Source organism: Trachypithecus francoisi, unplaced genomic scaffold, assembly GCF_009764315.1.
Source record: "Trachypithecus francoisi isolate TF-2019V2 unplaced genomic scaffold, Tfra_2.0 Lachesis_group9, whole genome shotgun sequence".
Lineage (NCBI taxonomy): Eukaryota > Metazoa > Chordata > Mammalia > Primates > Cercopithecidae > Trachypithecus > Trachypithecus francoisi.
This window is the reverse complement of record NW_022681474.1, coordinates 33,450,353-33,472,208: the sequence shown is the minus strand read 5'-3', so window position 1 is coordinate 33,472,208 and position 21,856 is coordinate 33,450,353. Positions and strand designations below refer to the sequence as shown.

Sequence of the window (21,856 nt, the reverse complement as noted above, 5' to 3'; positions counted from 1 at the left end):
TTTGAATTATTTTCCATAGAGAGCACCAATTTATTTAATCTTCAAGCCTGACAAAACCTGGATTTGCCCTGGATCATAATTACAAACCAGGAGGAGAGAGATTTTCTGGCACACATCAAACATTTGGAACTACCTACATGGCCATTAAGCAAAATGGAGTGAATGAGAACAAGATGGTTGTTCTCAACTGCCATTTCATTTGAGTTCCACAGATCTGCCAAGCTCACAGGGCTGGAAACTCCTTGAGGATGGAGCACTGGGTTTTGTTAATTGCTTTGTCTTCTACGCAAGCCCAGGGCCTGGCACTTGGCAGGCTGAATAAGCCTAAAGCCTAATGCAAAATCAAAAACATGGCCCTTAACCCAGTCACTAGCCGGTGCCATCACCCATGCCCAACCCCTTGTTACAACTCCTATCTGAGCTGGAGCCAGGGAGAAGCTGGCGCTTGGAAGAGCCAAGTTACCCTGAAATGTCCTGTTTGCAGGCAGAAAAGCTGCCTCTGCTTTCTCTTTCCTGGCCTTTGAGAGGGAAACTGCTTCTCAAGGTGACTCATTACTCCCCACTCCGTGAATGCAACCAGGCCCCAAGGCCTGTCAATATTTCCTGAGAAATGTCTCTAGGCCTGACCTACTGCCACCTCCCAACTCCCAGTCCATCTCCCTGTGCCAGAAATATTACAAGAGTCTTCTAGCTGTCCTCCTCGGCTCCTGACCTCACGCCATCCAAGTCATTCTGGGCACCAGGTCACATTAATCCTGCTAAAATGCAGCATAATCATGTCATGACCCTTCTCTAAATCCCTTCATGGCCCCCTCCTTCCTGAGAGAGCCAACTTAAACATCTCTGCTGGTTTCCGAGGCCACCTTTTTTTTTTTTTTTTTGAGATGGAGCCTCACTCTGTTGCCCAGGCTGGAGTGCAGTGGCTGGATCTCAGCTGACTGCAAGCTCTGCCTCCCGGGTTTATGCCATTCTCCTGCCTCAGCCTCCCGAGTAGCTGGGACTACAGGCGCCCACCACCTTGCCCGGCTAGTTTTTTGTATTTTTTTTAGTAGAGACGCAGTTTCACCGGGTTAGCCAGGATGGTCTTGATCTCCTGACCTCGTGATCCGCCCGCCTCGGCCTCCCAAAGTGCTGGGATTACAGGCTTGAGCCACCGCGCCTGGCGGTTTCCGAGGCCTTCTGTAATCAACTCCACTCTTTCCCACTTATCTCTTCCTCCACTCTGGCCACAACAAGGCAACTTACCCACTGTCTTCTGCCCTTACCAAGTCCACTCCATTTGTTCCCTGCTCATATTCCCTTCCTTGCCCTGCCTTATCCACTCACCTCTGCCTGACCAAGCATCCCCTCTCATCTAAGGCCCAGCTTGCCCACCTTCCCTGGACCACAGCTACTCACCCCAATCTCCCAGGCCTCAGCACCTCGACAGGGCAAACTCAGGCTGTGCTCACAGTCCATCTGGATATACATCCAGACTCTTCTTTACAGAGCAGGAACCTGGGATGCCACAGGTGGGCCATCTTGCCCAGTGTCAGGTTGCGGTAGAGTTTGGAGCCAGGACTCCAACCCAGTCCTGATGCCCAGCCAGTGCTCTGTCCATCCCACCCCCAACCCCTCATGCAACTTGGGCCTCAGATAAGTAACACTGAGTCATGACTGCCTAACTGATATGGGTGACTGTCTTCTAGGGGGCTGGTCCTATCTGCCCCAATCAGACAGCTTCCTGAGGCCAGGGCCCATGCTGCACTGCTGTGTCCCCTCTCTGTTGTTCCAGCGATGACTTCACTAATTTCCTTAGTAATTTGCCTCTTTTTGCTGTTCCATAGCTCTTAGATCCCTGCTAAGACTCCTTGACAGTTACGCCCTGGATCCTCAGGAAGACCCCAACCCACAGGGAGTCCTTAGTTCCCTCCCTCTCCAGATGGCCCTCCACTTCCCTTCAAGTCCCCTGAACTCTCTCTACTCATTTACTGTGGTACCTCCTACACAAGTTGGGGTTGGAGGGACCAGTGCCAGGCTGCCACCCCAGGAAACGCACCTGCCTATAAGACAATAAAGGCTGCTTTCTAAGTTGGAATGCCTGTAGCAATTCCCATCTGACCCATGGCACTAGGAATGTTACTTCAGAAATGATCTCCAACAGATAACAGCTGTACCTCCCGCACCTGGGAGCACACGCTGAATAGCAGTGTTTGCATAACATCGACAGTTTGCAGAGCAATTTCTCATTTATTGCTTCGTTTCTCCTGATAACAGCCTGGTGAGGTTAGAAGGGCAAATATCATTATCTGCACTTAATCAGTTAATGAGGATATGAAGGTTGTAGAGCTTGGGTGTTTTGGTTTTCTTCTTAAATTGAAATGAGGTCTCGCCATGTTGCCCAGGCTGGTCTCGAACTCCGGGACTCAAGCGATTCTCTTGCCTTGACCTCTGAAAGTGCTGAAATTGGCCAGGCGCAGTGGCTCACGCCTGTAATCCTAGCACTTTGGGAGGCCGAGGCGGGCGGATCATGAGGTCAGGAGTTTGAGACCAGCCTGGCCAATATAGTGAAACCCCGTCTCTACTAAAAATACAAAAATTAGCTGGGCATAGTGGTGAGAGCCTGTAGTCCCAGCTGCTCGGGAGGCTTAGGCAAGATAATCGCTTGAACCCGGGAGGTGGAGCTTGTGGTAAGCCAAGATTGCGCCACTGCACTCCAACCTGGGCAACAGAGCGAGACTCTGTCTCAGAAAAAAAGGAAAAGAAAGAAAGTGCTGGGATTATAGGTGTGAGCCATTGTGCTCAGCCCTGTAGAGTTTGTTAAGGTCTCAAAGAGAGCAAAAAACAAAAATTAAGACCAGTGCCTAAACCGTTAGACGGTCTTGGAACCCTGACACTATGGGACTGTCATACACAGCCTGTCCTAAAGAGATGCCCCGAAAGAGATCCCAACCTAGTATTTCTATTAGTTGGATCAGTGGTTTCCAGTCTGACTGCACGAAAGCCACCTAGGGAGCTTCTACAAATGCTGATGTCCAAGCCCCACCCAGAGACTGAACTGATGTGAACTGCAGTCCAAGTTTCACTTTGTAAAAGTTCCCTAGGTGAAACTCAGGTGCTGCCAGGAATGAGGACTACTGATTTAGACCCTAACTTTCCACGGGGACATCTGGAAGAAATGTCTAAAATGAATTGACCCATAATCCTTTTAGCAGCTTCTCTTGGATGCTGAAGGCGGTTGCTCCGGGTTTTAGTGGCTCTGCAGATCCTGAGTTCATGGGATGAAGGTTACTGTGACTCCATCAGCATTGCAGACAGTTCTACTTCCTGCGAGAGAAGGCTGCTGCGGAGACACTGGCCACCCAGCCCCTGGAGAGGCTGGAGTTGTAAAATCACATTCTCAGTCTATCTCCTTTTCTCTTTCATTTGCCCAAAGTCCTGACCTCCAACATTATAACAGGGTCAGTAAATCAGCAACCGCCAAGCTAAAACTGTGGCCTATAATAACATCTTATTTGGCCCACTTGATGTTTTATAAATTTGTGCCTGCCCTTTACAAAAAATTAAGAAACCTCACTTTAAAATCTAGATTTCAGGCTGGTGCCTCACACCTGTAATCCCAGCACTTTGGGAGACTGAGGTGGACGGATCACCTGAGGTCAGGAGTTCGAGACCAGCCTGACCAACATGGAGAAACCCCATCTCTACTAAAAATATAAAATTAGCCGGGCATGGTGGCGCATGCCTGTAATCCCAGCTACTTAGCATGGTGGCACGTGCCTGTAATCCCAGCTACTTGGGAGGCTGAGGCAGGAGAATTGCTTGAACCTGGGAGGTTGCAGTGAGCTGAGATTGTGCCATTGGCCTCCAGCCTGGGCAACAAGAGTGAAATTCCGTCTCAAAAAAAAAAAAAAAAGTTACAAAATAAATAAATAAAATAAAATCTAGATTTCAGGCACCTAAAAGTGATGTCACACAGGACCCACTTGATCCTGTGGCAACATGATCATCATGGCACTAGCTCCTTATCTCAGCCAGCTCCTTCCCAGCATACACTGGAGCTGAGCAGCCACTGCCCCCTTTAGACAGGGTAGGGGAGCTCCAGCCAGCCCAGGCCCCACCCAGCCCACTGCTTGACACTGCTGACTGGCCCCTGTAAGGCATTGACATTTTTGGCTCCTAATAATTGGAATTTACTAGCAAAAAGCCTCCCCTTATTAGGGCCGGGATTAGGATGAGGCAAGAGCCGTGCCTAGGATGCAAGACTTAAATCTTGTACCTGAATATTGCTCCAACGGTGCCTCTCTTGCTCCATCCAAGCCCCAGTCCTCTCAGGTATCATAAAGGCCCCTGCCAGGTTCCTCCTTACTCAACCCTGACCTTTTCATCTCCACTCAGGGAGGCCCTGACCCTTCAGGGACACATTTCCCACCTTCTGTCCCAAGGAGGTGAAGGAAACCAACATAATTCACCCCAAAATATGGCTCCCTTCTGTAATGAGTATTTTGAATGAAAGGCCCTTAAAGATCAACCGACACTGGAAAAGACTGCCCCACCTCCAAAGAGGAAAGACCAAAAGACCAGAAGGATGCCCCTGGGGAACAATTTTTTCCCTTCCCCTTCCCGTTATCTGATTCTCTGTTGCAGAAAAGAAGACCGAAGAATGTCACCACCCCTAGAGGGATAAGATGCCTGTTAGATGCCTGTCTGGCTGATTCAGTTTCCAAAAAGAGCCATGTACAAGTTAATCTCAATTCTCTGATCCCTTCTTTCTCCAGAAAAATCTTGCAGAATTACAGAATTACCATATTCCCCATCTCCTTACCAGCTTCAAAAAGAAAAAAAAAGGCCATATGGCCAGGCGTGGTGACTCACGCCTGTAATCCCAGCACTTTGGGAGGCCGAGGTGGGTGGATCACTTGAAGTCAGGAGTTCCAGACCAGGCTGGCCAGCATGGTGAAACTCCATCTCTCTACTAAAAATACAAACATGAGCTGGGCGTGGTGACGCAAGCCTGTAATCCCAGCTACTCAGGAGGCTGCGACAGGAGAATCACTCAAACCGGGGCTGCAGAGGTTTCAGTGAGCGAAGCTCATGCCACTGCCCTCCAGCCTGGGCAACAGAGTGAGCCTCTGTCTCAAAAATAAAAGGCTATATAAACTACTGTACCCCACTGAAGAGTTAGGGTAATCACTGTGTTTTCTTCTATGCATATTAGAAAATGTGTATGCCTTTTCTCTTAATCTGTCTTTTGTCTGTTGACTTTTCAGCAAATTCACAGAGGGGAAAGGGGAAGTTTTCCTTTCATCCTACAGAGGCTTCTACTCCCCTTTGAAGATAAAAGTTCCTCAGAAGTGCCAAGGAAATCTGAGTCCCACCCTGTCCCTTTCTAGACATACCATTCTCATTAAATTGCCTCTGACCCTGACAAGAGTCATAGGCATAAAGAACTGTAGCCTGGGCTGAGCGTGGTGGCTCATGCCTGTAATCCCAGCACTTTGGGAGGCCGAGGCAGGTGGATCACGAGGTCAGGAGTTAAAGACCAGCCTGGCCAATGTGGTGAAACCTCATCTCTACTAACAAAAATTAGCTGGGCGTGGTGGCATGCACCTGTAGTCCCAGCTACTCAGGAGGCTGAGACAGGAGAATTGCTTGAACCCGGGAGGTGGAGGTTGCAGTAAGCTGAGATTGTGCCACTACACTCCAGCCTGGGCAACAGAGCAAGACTTCGTCTCAAAAAAAAAAAAAAAAGAATTGTAACCCGGAGGAGGAATGGTTAACCAGAACGTTGAGGCCTTCCCAGGCTTCAGACTAGCTCCTTATCTCAGCCAGCTCTCCAAATAGTTTCCCCGAAGGCAACCGTTATCTTTTGGACCAGAGCAATCTCAAATCAACTTACCAGTTACCCTGAGTTTCCCGGGATAGTTCTCCCAGCACTCACACACAACCACCTTCACAGGGCCAGGAAAAAGTCCTCGATCCTTTCCTTAGAGTTAGCATTGTAAACCACAAATAAAATTCTAACCCACCCTCCTCCTTATCATCTGAATCAACCTCTCCTCTCAGCCAGAGCATTCCCAAGTTAACCTGAAAAACTAGCTCAGGCCATGATGGAATGGGGGAGTCAGACGTACTTCATTATATACCTTCCTCCCTTTTGGAATTCAGTCCCATCTGATCAACATTAACATCAACACAGACATTCAGACGGATAGACTAGAACAGACTCTCTAAGTCTAATAAGAAACATTTACAATCTTTTCTCTGAAGCTTGCTATCTGGAGGCTTCATCTGTATAAAACCTTGGTCTCCACAACCCCTTATCACTTTTTTTTTGAGACGGAGTCTTACTCTTTCGCCCAGGCTGGAGGGCAGTGGCATGATCTCAGCTCACTGCAACCTCTGCCTCCCAGGTTCAAGTGATTCTCCTGCCTCAGCCCCCCGAGTAGCTGGGATTACAGGCGTCTGCCACCATGCCCAGCTAATTTTTGTATTTTTAGTAGAGACAGGGTTTCTCCATGTTGACCAGACTGGTCTTGAACTCCTGATCTCAGGTGATCTGCCCGCTGTGGCCTCCCAAAGTGCTGGCATTACAGGCGTGAGCCACCATGCCCAGCCAACCAACGTACCTCTTACATGTATTGATTGATGTTTTATTGTCTCTCTAAAATGTATAAAGTTGTAGCTTGACCGCTTGGGGCACATGTTCTCAGGATCTCCTGAGGGTTGTGTCATGGGCCACTGGCTGCTCATATTTGGCTCAGAATAATCTCTTCAAATGTTTTACCGACTGACTCTTAATCAACAGCACCAAGATATACTGGAAAATGCTCACACAGAGTCCATGTCAACATCGAGCCAGGGTTCCTAGGCTCTGAGATGACATGGGTCAGCAAATTAAACATATAAACAAAAATTAGGTTCTGAGTTTTTACGTTGCTTAGAAAGGATTTTTTTTTTTTTTTTTTTTTGAGACAAAGTCTGGCTCTGTCACCCAGGTTGGAGTTCAGTGGCACGATCTCGGCTCACTGCAACCTCCGCCTGATGGGATGAAGTGATTCTCATGCCTCAGCCTCCCAAGCAGCTGGGATTAGAGGCATCCATCACCACACCCAGCTAATTTTCATGTTTTTAGTAGAGAGGGAGTTTCGCCATGTTGGCCAGGCTGTTCTTGAACTCCTGACCTCGAGTGATCTGCCTGCCTTCGCCTCCCAAAGTGCTGGGATTACAGGCGTGAGCCACCATGCCTGGCCAGTTTTGTTGTTGTTGTTGTTGTTGTTTTCTTGAGATGGAGTCTCACTCTGTCACCCAGGCTGGAGTTCAATGATACAATCTCAGCTCACTGCAACCTCCACCTCCCAGGTTCAATCAATTCTCCTGCCTCAGCCTCCCAAGTAGGTGGGACTACAGGTGTGCCCCACCACGCCTGGCTAATTTTTTGTATTTTTATTAGAGACAGGGTCTCACCATGTTAGCCAGGATGGTCTTGATCTCCTGACCTCATGATCCACCCACCTTGGCCTCCCAAAGTGTTGGGATTACAGGCGTGAGCCACCATGCCCAGCCTTTTTTTTTTTTTTTTTAAAGAGACAGAGTTGGCTGGGCGCGGTAACTCATTCCTGTAATCCCTGCACTTTGGGAGGCTGAGGCAGGCAGATCACGACGTCAGGAGATCGAGACCATCCTGGCTAACACAATGAGACCCAGTCTCTACTAAAATTACAAAAAATTAGCTGGGCGTGGTGGCAGGCGCCTATAGTCCCAGCTACTTGGGAGGCTGAGGCAGAAGAATGACGTGAACCTGGGAGGCAGAGCTTGCAGTGAGCCGAGATCGCACCACTGTGTTCCAGCCTGGGCGACAGAGTGACACTCCATCTCAAAAAAAAAAAAACGAGGCAGAGTCTTGCTGTCACCTAGGCTAGAGTGCAGTGGTATGATCATAGCTCACTGCAATCTCGAACTCCTGGGCTCAAGCAATCCTCCTGACTTGGCCTTCCAAAGTGCTAAAATTAGCAGTCATGAGCCACCATGCCAGATCAGTATCTTTTTTAGGTGTACGATTTTCATCTCCCGTAATCATAATTTCCTAAAGCAGGGTCCCCAACTGGTCTGTGGCCTGTTAGGAACTGGGCTGCACAGCAGGAGGTGAGCAGCAGGTGAGCAAACATTACCGCCTCAGCTGTCTCCTGTCAGATCAGCAGCGCCATTAGATTCTTGTAGGAGTACAAACCCTATTGTGAAATGCGCATGCAAAGGATCTAGATTGTGCACTTTTTATGAAAATCTAGTGCCTAATGATCTGAGGTGGAACAGTTTCACCCCGAAATTATCCCCCGACACACAAGGGTCTGTGGAAAAATTGTCTTCCATGAAACCAGTGCCTAGTGCCATAAAGATAGGGGACTGCTTTCCTGAAAGAAAAGATATCTTAAAACAGAGAAGTAAAAATAATGGTTGCTTTATAAGCTAAATACATTTGGCTTTATAGTATTAGCAAGCACTTAGGTAGAACTTACTATATGCCATTGTTCTAAATTATTTACTTATTTATTGACTGATTGACCCTTAAAACAACCCAATAAGGTGGATACTAGTAATATCCCCATTTTATAGATGAGGAAACTCAATCACGGGGTGATTAAGTGACTTTCCCAAGGTCATACAGCAACTGAATGGAAAAGCTGGAATCCAAGCCAAGGCAGTGTGTCTCCAGCCCACCTTGTCATTCCGACAAAATGCAATATTTATTTTACCATATTGTCCCTATTTCTCTTATTTCACTCAGGTCCAGTGAAGGGGTCCAAGAACCTGCACCAAGGAACTGAGTCGTGGCTTGGTTAGATTACTAAAGCATGGCAAGTGGTTAGATTCCTAAAGCATGGCAAGTGGACCTGGGCTCTGCAGAGTCCCTTTATAAGGGGAATTCTCAAACCAAACAGAGAGGCAGATCTGCAAGGCCAGAGGGGCTATTAGTGGGTTATGGAAGAAGTTGCCCTCCCCCGGGAGGTGGAGGTGGAGACTTCTGCCTTGGGTTGATTCCACTGAGCGGGCTGAGTATGTCTCCTCTCTCGCTGTTTTCTGTAGGTCTGTCTCGCGGTGCCCTTCCCAAAGAATCACTCTTGTCGAGGGCTTCAGCCACATCTCCCTCCCAAGCTCGTGATTATATTTCCAGCTGCCTATGAGAATCAAGTCTTATATGTCACACGGGCACCCAAAACTCAGTATCTTCCAATGCAATCATGTTCTCCTTAAACTTACTCTTCTCAATTCCCCTCCTTGTCATTTATTCGCTCAACACATATTTGTGAAACACCTAATCTGCTCTGCACTTTCCTAGTCACTGGAAATGTGGTGAACAAGACAAAAATCCAACAAACTCCCTATGCCAAAGGGAAGTGTTTAGCTTGGGAACTGAGTCACCCAAAACACCTCCCATTTTGGCCCTACATAGGCAGCTGCAAAGGTAGGCCACATACCTTCCCAGGGAGCTTCCCTCACAATTTGCTCACAAGGAAATTCCTTTACCCTAAAAAAGAATTCTGTTGAATTTCACCCAAACAATGTACATTGACAGCTTATCATTACACATACAGGACAAGGACTGGACTAGAAGTCATCCCTTCCCTCACCTGAGACAAATGCATATTTGACTGCTTCCTTTATTCTATGCTTACTTTACTTATGTAAAAATGCACCTTCACTGAGTATGAATGCATAGCTGACTGTTCCTCCACCCTCCTCATTTCACATGTAAACTGTGGGTTCAGGGAACACTAAGCTAATCAAAGTCTCAAAGGAATGCAACCCCTTGCCTCTTTTATCTACCCTTCCCTTTTTTCTCTTTCCTCTTTCCCGCACTGTTCACCCTTTCCTCTTTAAATATTGAAGTCATCAAACCCTCTTCAGAAAAAGTGTGGGTCATAGATCCTACTGTGGCTTATGTCTTTTTTTTCTGGGCATATTCTCATTCTTGGCAAAACTAACTCTAAATTGATTGAGACTCGCCTCAGTCATTTTCTTTTTCTTTTTTCTTTCTTTTCTTTTCTTTTTTTTTTTTTTTGAGACAGAGTCTCACTCTGTCATCCAGGCTGGAGTGCAGTGGCATCATCTCGGCTCATTGCAACCTCTGCCTCCCAGGTTCAAACGATTCTCCTCCCTCAACCTCCCAAGGAGCTGGGATTACAGTGTGCGCCACCACACCTGGCTAGTTTTTTGTATTTTTAATAGAGACAAGGTTTCACCATGTTGGCCAGGCTGGTCTCGAACTCCTGACTTCAGGTGATTCGCCCGCCTCAGCCTTCCGAAGTGTGGGGATTACAGGCATGAGCCACCGCACCCAGGCTTCTTTTTCTTTTTTTTTAACTTGTCCCTCAGTTTGCTTCTTTGGTTTTACACAGCCCACATTCTGATTGGGAGAGACAGATGGTAAACATGGCTAATTAAATATACATTAGGCCAGGCACTAGGAGAAAAAGCAGGCGCAGCTGACACAGCTATATCCCATAATATCCATTTCCCCTTTGTCCTAATAAACTAACCCATGCTCCAATTTTTAGGTGAATTCAGGCCCCCCAGAATAAAGATTCCATTTCCAGCCTCCCCTACAGTCAGATGCAGGCATGTGACCAAGCTCTGGTCGAGATGAAAATGAGAGTGTCTCAGTAGCTTCTGGGAGCCTCCCTTAAGAGACAGGGCTATTCTGTGGCTTTCCTGCTTCTTTGCCATTCCTCCTTCCTGCTGACTGGAGGACAGGCAGAGTGGCTGGATCGCTGGAGATCCCGCAATCATCTTGGATTATGAGATAACCTTGGGACACACAGGGAGAACGTCATGTGAAGGGACACACACAGAGAGAAGATGACCACACGAAGATGCAGGCAGGGATGGGAGTGATGCTGCCACAAGCCAAGGAATGCTTGGAGCCACTGGAAGCTGGAAGAGGGAAGGGAGGGTGTTTTTTTTTTTGTTTTTTTTTTTAGATGGAGTCTCTGTTGCCCAGGCTGGAGTGCAGTGGCATGATCTTGGCTCACTGCAAGCTCTGCCTCCCAGGTTCACGCCATTCTCCTGCCTCAGCCTCCCGAGTAGCTGGGACTACAGGTGCCTGCCACACGCCCGGCTAATGTTTTCTATTTTTTAGTAGAGACAAGGTTTCACCATGTTAGCAGGATGGTCTCGATCTCCTGACCTCATGATCCGCCCGCCTCGGCCTCCCAAAGTGCTAGGATTACAGGCGTGAGCCACCACGTCCAGCAAGAGAGAGTCTTCTTCTCTAAGATTCAGAGGGAGCATGAGCCTGCCAACACCTTGACTTTGGACTTCTAGCCTCCGGGCCTCTTAGAAGAAGCAAGATGTGAATCCTACAGCTACAAGGAACCCAACGCCGCAAACAACCACATAAGCAGGAAAGCATGACCCAAGGCAGGACACCTAGCTCAGCTTGTCCCAGCTCCTGACCCACAAACATGAAACCCCCATTGCAAAATATTACTGAGACAGTGAAAGATCTAACCCAACCAACTCCATCTTGCTTTTACCCTCCGAGCTGTCCTTGTTCATTCCTGGGCATAGGCTGAACTAACTTTGGGAGTAACTTAGTTTATAGTTTAAAACAAAGATGAGGCTGAGTGCCGTGGCTCACACCTGTAATCCTAGCACTTTGGGAGGCCAAGGCGGGTGGATCACTTGAGGTCAGGAGTTCAAGACCAGCTTGGCCAACATGGTGAAACCCCATTTCTACTAAAAATACAAAAATTAGCTGGGCATGGTGGTGGGCACCTGTAATCGCAGCTATTTGGGAGGCCAAGGCAGGAGAATCGCTTAAATCCCGGAGGCAGAGGTTGCAGTGAGCCGAAATAGGGCCACTGCTCTCCATTCTGGGCACTACAGCAAGACTCTGTCCCGAAGATAAATAAATAAATAATAAAAATAAAACAAAGATGATAGCCCTTTTCCAAAACAAACCCTCTTCTTGTCTGGAGACCAGACTGCCTTTGAAGAACTAACAAATTAGCCAAAAGATTAGAAATTATGGTTTAGGAGTCATACAGCTGGAGGCTACAAGATTCTGACCCTCCCAAATTGCTCTTGGGGATTACATCACTACTGTAAAGCCTAAGATAGTGCTTGAGATATTTTGCAGACCCTGCACTTGATGGATCAGCTGGCACCCCCAGATTGATAAACTGGATTATCTGATCTTGTGGCCCCCAGCCAGAAACTGACTCAGTGCAAGACAGCTTCAACTCCCTATGATTTCATCTCTGACCCAACCAATCAGCACTCCTGACTCACTAGCTGCTTCCGACCCACCAAATTATCCTTAAAACTTCAGTCCCCAAATGCTGGAGGAAACTGATTTGAGTAATAGTAAAACCCCAGTCTCCCGCAAAGGTGACGCTGAGTGAATTACTCCTTCTTTATTGTAATTCCCCTGTTGATAAATCTGCTCTGTCTAGGCAGTGGGCAAGGTGAACCTGTTGGGCGGTTACAAGTTTGGGAGCTTGTCCTTATGACTACCTGCCATAAGGGTAATCCTGGTTCGGTAACCTCCCTCTGGTGACGGATCCAGAGGCCAGTCCAAGCGGTGGCCTACTTCTCTTGGACTGGAGGTTGACTCTGCTACTGTCTCTACAGGCCGGGCACTGCTGACCCATGGTGCATGGATTTAATTGCAATAGAGAAATAGTCCTGGGGAAACTGATTTGAATAATAATAAAACTCTGGTCTCCCACACAGCCAGCTTTGCATGAGTTACTCTTTCTCTTTTTTTTTTTTTTTTGTTTTGAGACGGAGTCTCGCTCTGTCGCCCAGGCTACAGTGCAGTGGCCGGATCTCAGCTCACTGCAAGCTCCACCTCCGGGGTTTACGCCATTCTCCTGCCTCAGCCTCCGGAGTAGCTGGGACTACAGGCGCCCGCCACCTCGCCCGGCTAGTTTTTTTTTTGTATTTTTTTTAGTAGAGACGGGGTTTCACCGTGTTAGCCAGGATGGTCTCGATCTCCTGACCTCGTGATCCGCCCGTCTCGGCCTCCCAAAGTGCTGGGATTACAGGCTTGAGCCACCGCGCCCGGCCGAGTTACTCTTTCTCTATTGCAATTCTCTATCTTGATAAATCAGCTCTGTCTAGGCAGTGAGCAAAGTGCACCGGCTGGGTGGTCATAGAAATTGTAGATAATACATGTGTGTTATTCTAATAAAAAAAAAAAAGAGAGATAACTTTGGGGAAAAAAAGAGATAACTTTGGGAATGATGCCCATACAAAACAAAGCAACAAAATGGAATAGAACCTGCATCCTTGTCACCAAGCTGCCCCATATCAGCACACCCCCCCCACAATTACCTCCATATTTCTAAAATTTGAGAGAAAAACAAAATTCCACTGTATTTATCCAAATGCTGTTTTGGAGTTTTCTGTTACTGCCAGCCAAATCTAATCCTAACTGATACAGAGGTTGAACAAATAAAGGGTAGGGATTTCATTTTAGACAGGATGGACAGGGAAGGCCCTCTGAAGATGTGGCATTTGAGCAGAAACCAGAATAACATGAGGGACACTATGCCAGTGTCTAGGAAAAGAATGTTCCAGGTAGAACTATCCCCTCATCACCTCTGCTGAAAATCTGTCATCATCCTTGACCTCCTTCCACTCCCATGGGCTCCACATCTAACCTGTTACCAAACCCTAAGAATTCTACCTGTAAAAGTATCTCAGAACAAACAAACAAAGCAAACAAATCAAACCTACAAACCTTCTTTTTTTTTTTTTTTTTTGAGACAGGGTCCCATCCTTTTGCTCAGGCTGGAGTGGATCACTCACAGCTCACTGCAGCCTTGATCTTCCAGGGCCCAAGTGATCCTCCCACCTCAGCCTCCCAAGTATCTGGGACCACAGATGCATGCCACCACTCTCAGCAAATTTTAAAATTACTTTTTTGTAGAGACAGAGTCTTAGCACCATGTGTTGAAAAAGCTTTTCTTTCCCCATTGAATTGTTTTCACATCTTTGTCAAAAATTATTATACCATAAATGTAAGGGTTTATTTCTGAACTCTCAATTTCAGTCCATGCAGCTATATAATTATCCTAATGCTAGTATCACACTGTCTTGATTACTGTAGCTTTATAAGTTTTTGTTGTTGTTGTTTTGTTTTGAGATGGAGTTTTGCTCTCGTTGCCCAGGCTGGAGTGCAATGGCGTGATCTCAGCTCACCGCAACCTCTGCCTCCCAGGTTCAAGTGATTCTCCTGCCTCAGCCCCCCAAGTAGCTGGGATTACAGGCACCCACCACCACGCCTGGCTAATTTTTTGTATTTTTAGTAGAGATGGGATTTCACCATGTTGACAAGGCTGGTCACGAACTCCTGACCTCAGGTGATCACCTGCCTCAGCCTCCCAAAGTGCTAGGATTACAAGTGTGAGCCACCACGTCCAGCCTGCTTTATAAGTTTTGAAATCAGGAAATGTGAGTTCTCTTTCCTCTTATTCAATTGCCTGGCTACAATTGATTTTTGTATATTAATCTTGTATCCTATAACCTTGCTGAACTTATTCATTAGTTCTAATAGGTTTTTGTGGGTATTCTAGGATTTTCTACTAACAAAATCACATAGGGCTGTTTTTGCCATCTTTCCATGCCACCACAGTGGTGCACGTGAATGTCCTGGCTGATGCTCTCAAGAGCATCAACAATGCCGAAAAGAGACAAACACCAGGTTCTTAGGCCATGCTCCAAAGTCATCGTCTGGTTTCTCACTGTGATGATGAAGCATGATTATATGGGCAAATTTGAAATCATTGATGATCACAGAGCTGGGAAAAGTGTTGTGAACCTCACAGGCAGTCTAAACAAGTGTGGCATGATCAGCCCCAGATTTGATGTGCAACTCAAAGATCTAGAGAAATGGCAGAATAATCTGCTTCCATCGGCCAGTTTGGTTTCATTGTACTGACAATTTCAGCTGGCATCATAAACTGTGAAGAAGCAAGACGAAAATACACAGGAAGGAAAATCCTGGAATTTTTTTTCTAGAGATGTTATACATATTTACAAATAAAATGCCTCATGAAAAAAAATTACATAGGAATAACCTTTTGATATATGCAGCAACATAAAAATATTAAAACCAAGCACAAGAGAGTACATATGTATGATTATAGTTACATGAGGTTCAAGAACAGAAAAGCTCTGGCGATAGAAGTCAGAATAGTGATACTCTCAGGACAGGAAATGGGAAGTATTGACTGGAAAAGAGCGTGAAGGGATTTTGGGGGGTGATGGAAATGCTCTATATCTTGAACTGGGCAATGGTTACATAGGTGTATACATGTGTTAAAACTTCTTAAACAACCAGGCATGGTGGCTCACATCTGTAATCCAAGCACTTTGGGAGGCTGAGGCAGGTGGATTGCTTGAGCTCAGGAGTCCAAGACCAGCCTGGACAACATGGCAAGACCCTGTCTCTACCAAAAAAAATTTAAAAATAGGCCGGGTGCAGTGGCTGAGGCCTGTAATCCCAGCACTTTGGGAGGTCAAGGCAGGCGAATCACGAGGTCAGGAGTTTGAGACCAGCCTGGCCAACATGGTAAAACCCCATCGCTACCAAAAATACAAAAAATTACTGGGCATAGTGGTAGGCGCCTGTAATCCCAGCTACTCGGGAGGGTGAGGCAGGAGAATTGCTTGAATGTGGGAGCTGGAGGTTGCAGTCAGCTGCCACTGCACTCCAGCACAGGCAACAGAGTGAAACTCCATCTCAAAAACACACAAACAAAGCTGGGCGTGGTGGCTCACACCTGTAATCCCAGCAGTTTGGGAGGCTGAGACCAGGGGATCACGAGGTCAGGTGTTCGAGACCAGCCTGACCAAAATGGTGAAACCCCGTCTCTACTAAAAATACAAAAATTAGCCAGGCCTGGTGGCGTGCGCCTGTAATCCCAGCTGTTCTGGAGGCTGAGTCAGGAGAATCGCTTGAACCCGGGAGGCGGAGGTTGCAGGAGCCGAGATCATGCCATTGCACTCCGGCCTGGACAACAGAGTGAGACTCTGTCTCAAAAAAAAAAACAAAAAAACAAAAAACCCACAAACAAACAAAATGGTCAGGCTGGCACATGGTTGTAGTCCCAGCTACTTGGGAGACTGAGGTGGGAGGGTCACTTGAGCTCACAGGGTGGAGGCTGCAGTGAGCCAAGATCGCACCACTGCACTCCAGTCTGGGTGACAGAGCAAGATCCTGTCTCAAAAACAACACACTTATTAAGCTGACAGAATTTGTGTGTTTGACTGGTAGTAAATTATACTTTCATTAAAAAAATAAATAAAAACATAGGTCGGGCGTGGTGGCACACGCCTGTAATCCCAGGTACTCGGGAGTCTGAGGCAGGAGAATCACTTGAACCCAGGAGGCAGAGGTTGCAGTGAGCCGAGATCACGTCACTGCACTCCAGCCTGGGCAACAGGGTGAGACTCTGTTTCCAAAATATAATAATACACAAATAAATAAAGAGAGAAAGATGAACTATTTTTAAATGTGGTGGCCTAGTAGTGTCATTAGCCAGTTCTCTCAAGGCACTCTGTACACATAGTGATTAGCTCATCATTAACAAAATCATATGTAAAACCAGAATTTAAATAGCCTTGCTAATTTTTAATGTTTTGACTGATTTGCCATTATATCTAATAAGATCTTTGTCTTCTTTCAACCCCATGATGTAGCTGAATAGTCTGTACCAGGGGTAGGAAAATTATCAGCGGTCTTATTTTCTCATTGTTCATTTGTGTTAGCTTCAACTCAGTTTCTTTTACTTTTTTTTTTTCTTTTTAAGAGACAGGGTCTTACTCTGTCACCCATGCTGGAGTGCAGGGGCGCAATCATAGCTCATTGCAGCCTCAAACTCTTGGGCTCAAGCAATTCTCCTGCCTCAGCCTCTCAGGTAGCTGGGATTGCAGGCATACATCAGCATGCTCACCTAAATTTTTAATTTTTTTTTTTTTTTTTTTTTTTTTTAATGAGACAGAGGCTCACTCTGTCGCCCAGGCTGGAGCGCAGTGGTGCAATCTCAGATCACTGCAAGCTCCGCCTCCCGGGTTCACGCCATTCTTCTGCCTCAGCCTCCTGAGTAACTGGGACTACGGGCACCCATACCACACCCGGCTAATTTTTTTGTATTTTTTAGTAGAGATGGGGTTTCACCGTGTTAGCCAGGATGGTCTCGATCTCCTGACCTCGTGATCCGCCCGTCTCGGCCTCCTAAAGTGCTGGGATTACAGACATGAGCCACCGCACCTGGCCTAAAATTTTTTTGGAGGTGAGGTCTTGCTGTGTTGCCGAGGATGTTCTCAAGCCCCTAGCCTCAAGTCATCCTCTCTACTCGGTCTTCTAAAGCACTGGTATTACAGGTGTGAGTCACCACACCTGTCTCAACCCACATTTTTTATGCAGAAGTCTTTTAAAACCACTTGCCTATTTTGTGAGGATCAGTCTAATTAAAGCCAAATAACATGATACATTAAGACTACTTCAACCAAGCAATTCTTTTTTTTTTTTTTTCCTTGAGACGGAGTTTCTCTCTTCTTGCCCAGGCTGGAGTGCAATGGTGTGATCTCAGCTCACTGTAACCTCCACCTCCTGGGTTCAAGCATTTCTCCTGCCTCAGCCTCCTGAGTAACTGGGATTACAGGTGCCCGCCACCACACCAGGGTAATTTTTGTATTTTTAGTAGAGACAGAGTTTCACCATGTTGGCCAGGGTGGTCTGGATCTCCTGACCACAGGTGATCCACCCACCTCGGCCTCCCAAAGTGCTGGGATTACAGATGTGAGCCACCGTGCCTGACCCAACCAAGAAATTCTTTTTTTTTTTTTTTTTGAGACAGAGTCTCACTCTGTGGCCCAAGCTAGAGTGCAGTGGCACGATCTCAGCTCACTGCAACCTCCACCTCCCAGGTTCAAGCGATTCTCGTGCCTCAGCCTCACAAGTAGTTGGGATTACAGGTGCACACCACCACGTCTGGCTAATTTTTGTATTTTTAGTAGAGATGGGGCTTTACCGTGTTGTCCAGGCTGGTCTCAAACACCTGACCTCAGGTGATACGCCCACCCTGGCCTCCCAAAGTGCTGGAATTACAGGAATGAGCCTCTGCACCCGGCCTCAACCAACCAATTCTGAAGCTGCCATGCTTGAGAATATGCTAAAGATGGTCCAGGAAATAAAGGAAGGGGCCACTATCAACCCCTCCTCATTATGAGAGGCCTGGGTACCTGCAAGGCCACCAACATTGATTTGTCTTTAAAAAGTTGGTAACAATGGAATTGTAATCCAGTTGACCCTCGAACACCAAGGGTTTGCACTGCACGAGTTTGCTTCCACCTGCTTCTTCTTCCACCTCTGCCACCCCCGCGATAGCAAGACCAACCCCTCCTCTACCTCCTCCTCAGCTTGCTCAAAGTGAAGACTACAAGGATGAAGACCTTCATGGTGATCCACTCCCACTTAATGAGTAGTAAATCTATTTCTCTTCCTTATGATTTTCTTAATAACATTTTCTTTTCTCTAGCTTACTTTATTGTAAGAATACAGAATATAGTATATAAAATGTATACGATAGCCGGGCGTGGTGGCTCAAGCCTGTAATCCCAGCACTTTAGGAGGCCGAGACGGGCGGATCACGAGGTCAGGAGATCGAGACCATCCTGGCTAATACGGAGAAACCCCGTCTCTACTGAAAAATACAAAAAACTAGCCGGGCGACGAGGCGGGCGCCTGTAGTCCCAGCTACTCGGGAGGCTGAGACAGGAGAATGGCGTGAACCCGGGAGGCGGAGCTTGCAGTGAGCTGTGAGCCGGCCACTGCACTCCAGCCTGGGCAGCAGAGCAAGACTCCGTCTCAAAAAAAAAAAAAAAAAAATGTATGTGATATTTGTTCATTGACTTTATGGTATCGATAAGGCTTTTGGTCAACAGTAGTTTTAGTAGTTTAGTTCTGGGGGAGTCAAAAGTTGTATACGGATTTTCTATTGCATGGTGTGGGGGTGGTCAGTGTTCATAACCCCCTCATTGCTTCAGGGTCAACTGTACTTTCTTCCCACTGGGAAGCAGATTATCTTGCACAGCACACACCCTGGAGGTCTCACTACACTTATGCCCCCTACCCTCTCTCTGGTTTCCTGGGTGCCCAAGGCTTCCTCCAGCTCAAGCTCCTTGGTACTGCCAGACAGAAAACAATGTAATCACATGACTCCTCAGCCTAGAGGATCCTTCAGACCGCATTGTCAGAGTTTCTCAACTGGACAACCAATCCCAGCCCCATGCAATCTTCTCAGTCTCCCCAGCTTTTTCCCGTTCTTTGCAGGCTCTGTTTTGGCACATGCTGCTCTCTCTGCTTGAAATGCCCTTCCTCGCCTGGCACGTGCTTTCCTCTTCTTCAAGACTCTCTGCAAATCTCATCATTCTATCCAGCCATTGTTATCTGAACTGAAGACGTGGTTGACCACTCCCTCACTTGGCTCTTAAAGCACGTGTCACCTAGGTTGTAACTTTCTCTTTTTAAAAAATATTGAGCTTCACTTCTCAGTCATTAAGTCTTTTGAGGCTGCAGACCGAGTCTTATTTATTTTCAAAAGAACAAGAATATAGCTACATTCAATCAGTGGAATGAGGAGCAGGGCAGAGCTCCGGGGCTCCAGGTGAATCCATACCCAGCTTTGGGCCTCACCTGGGACTAGGTAATGGCCCCAGACACAGGGGAAATCGAGAGTTTCTGTGCTTTGCTCCCAAGCTGATTCATAAATTCTACACCTCACCGCCTTCGCATGAAGCAACCCATCTCAGATCCACTCTGTTGCCACTTTAAAGAGACAATAAGGTGTGCACTTGGGGAATGGGAGGGAAGAGGTAGGTCATCACAAACAGCACAGGAAACTCTCTGATTTGGGGCTAAATGGGATATGTTGATAGGAAAGATCTGAAACTTGTCCATATTGAAGTGCAGAGCAGATGGGTGCCAAGTTTCTGGCATGCTTGACTATAAAATGGAAAAGACAGGAGGGGAGAGACCATTCCATTTCCCTTCCCAGGGTCTCTCACAGTCAGGACGCCTCACATCCCCAAGGCAGGAGGGCCTTGTATTTGGCTCTGACAATTAGCATTCTGCTTCCAAGAAAGGGCTAAGAAGGGGACCTCTGTTAGGCTCCCTTGGAAAGCACCTTCCCTGTTCAGGTGGGCTGAGTCCAGCAGGGAGCAAGTTGGAGGTCAGTACTGCTCCACACCCTGGAGAAGCCACTGCACTGCTGCACGGCTGGCTTAAAATCATTATCAGAATTCCAAAGGGGATTGTCATGCACTATTTTTTACAGAAAATGTTACAGAAGGAAATGAAAAAAAAAATAGCTTTCTTACCTCACTTTCAGCAAGTGGAGGAGATTTTGGTGTTTTAGCTGCTGTAGCCTTAGAGAAAGACAGGACAAGTAAAGTGTTACAAATGCATTTTAGCAACTTGCATTCACAACATATTGATGCTTATAACTAATCAATCACACTCAGAAAGCAAAAGTAATTACAAGTAACCTTGGAATGTCTAAGCAAATTCTATCATGATTACCAAGTCTCTGGATGAAATGCAGCAGAGCTCAGTCATGGGCAATTCACTAATTTATTCACACAAATTCTAGGTTCTTACAAATGTACCTGGCACTGTGTTGGGAGCTGGAGATTCCAAGATGAAAAACAACCATGGTTCAGCCCTCAAGGAGCCCACAATCCACTAAGAAAGACAGATGTGCCAGTCAGTAATGGAAGCGCAGCAGCACCAGAGCTGCCGCAGAGGTCTGGAGAGGAGCTGTGGGAGCACTGACATCTAATGCCTGTTGAACCACTGGCCCCACTGTGTCTCCTACACTGCAGGATGCAGTGCTTCCCTGATGAGCAAGGAGGTGACATGGTCATCAAGCAGTGACCAGCTCTTGGCAGGATCTGCGAGAGATGAGTTAGCATTCTGCCCTCCCCTCGCTATTTTTTTTTTTTTTTTTTTTTGAGACAGGATCTCTCTCTCTCTCTCTCTGTCCCTCTCCCTCTCTCTCTCTCTGTTGCCCAGGCTTGGAATGCAGTGGCGTGATTATGGCTCACTGTAGCCTCGACCTCCTGGGCTCAAGTGATCCTCCCACCTCACCCTCCCAAGTAGCTGGGACTACAGGTGTGCAACACCACACCTGGCTTATCTATTTGTTTATTTATTTATTGAGATGGAGTCTGGCTCTGTCACCCAGGTTGGAGTGCAGTGGTGCGATCTCTGCTCACTGCAACCTCCGCCTCCCGGGTACAAGCAATTCTCCTGCCTCAGCCTTCCGAGTAGTTGGGATTACAGGCACCTGCAACCACACCCAGCTAATGTTTTTTTTTTAATTTATTTTTAGTAGAGACGGGATTTCTCTATGTTGGCCCAGATGGTCTTGAACTCCTGACCTCGAGTGATCTGCCTGCCTCAGCTTCCCAAGTGCTGAGATTACAAGCGTGAGACACCACGCCTGGCCAAATTTTTTTATTTTTTGTACAGATAGTCTCTCTATATTGACCAGGCTGGTCTCAAACTCCTGAGCTCAAGTGATCCACCGCCTCAGCTTCCCAAAGTGGTGGGATCACAGGCGTGAGCCACTGCACCTGGCAGATTCTGTTTTTTTATAACTTCCTTTGCCTCACAAATTTTGGAAGCTGCTGCCATTCAAGAGAAAAGCTCATATGAATTTTTCATGATGATAGCTGAATGGATAGGGAGGGTGTAGTAAATTGTTTGCAAAAAAACAGCCACACTAATTCTCCTCCCTGTACCCATGCTTTTACATAGTCTCCACCCACAGTGACTCCAGGATTGGCCATGTGACTTGCTTGG

General features: G+C 47.0%; 1 protein-coding gene across 3 annotated transcripts in view; it reads right to left on the bottom strand.

Moving 5' to 3' along the window:
* The window catches only part of HK1 (hexokinase 1), a 137,237-nt gene that overhangs the window by 89,448 nt on the left and 25,933 nt on the right, over positions 1-21,856 (bottom strand). For 2 of the 3 annotated variants that reach the window (XM_033209688.1, XM_033209687.1), the window contains one exon: positions 20,371-20,418. In XM_033209688.1, coding sequence (XP_033065579.1) covers positions 20,371-20,418 — 48 coding nt within the window. Of the gene's footprint in view, positions 1-1,398; positions 1,624-20,370; positions 20,419-21,856 lie in introns of those variants that run through there. The other variant, XM_033209689.1, reaches the window with a different exon arrangement.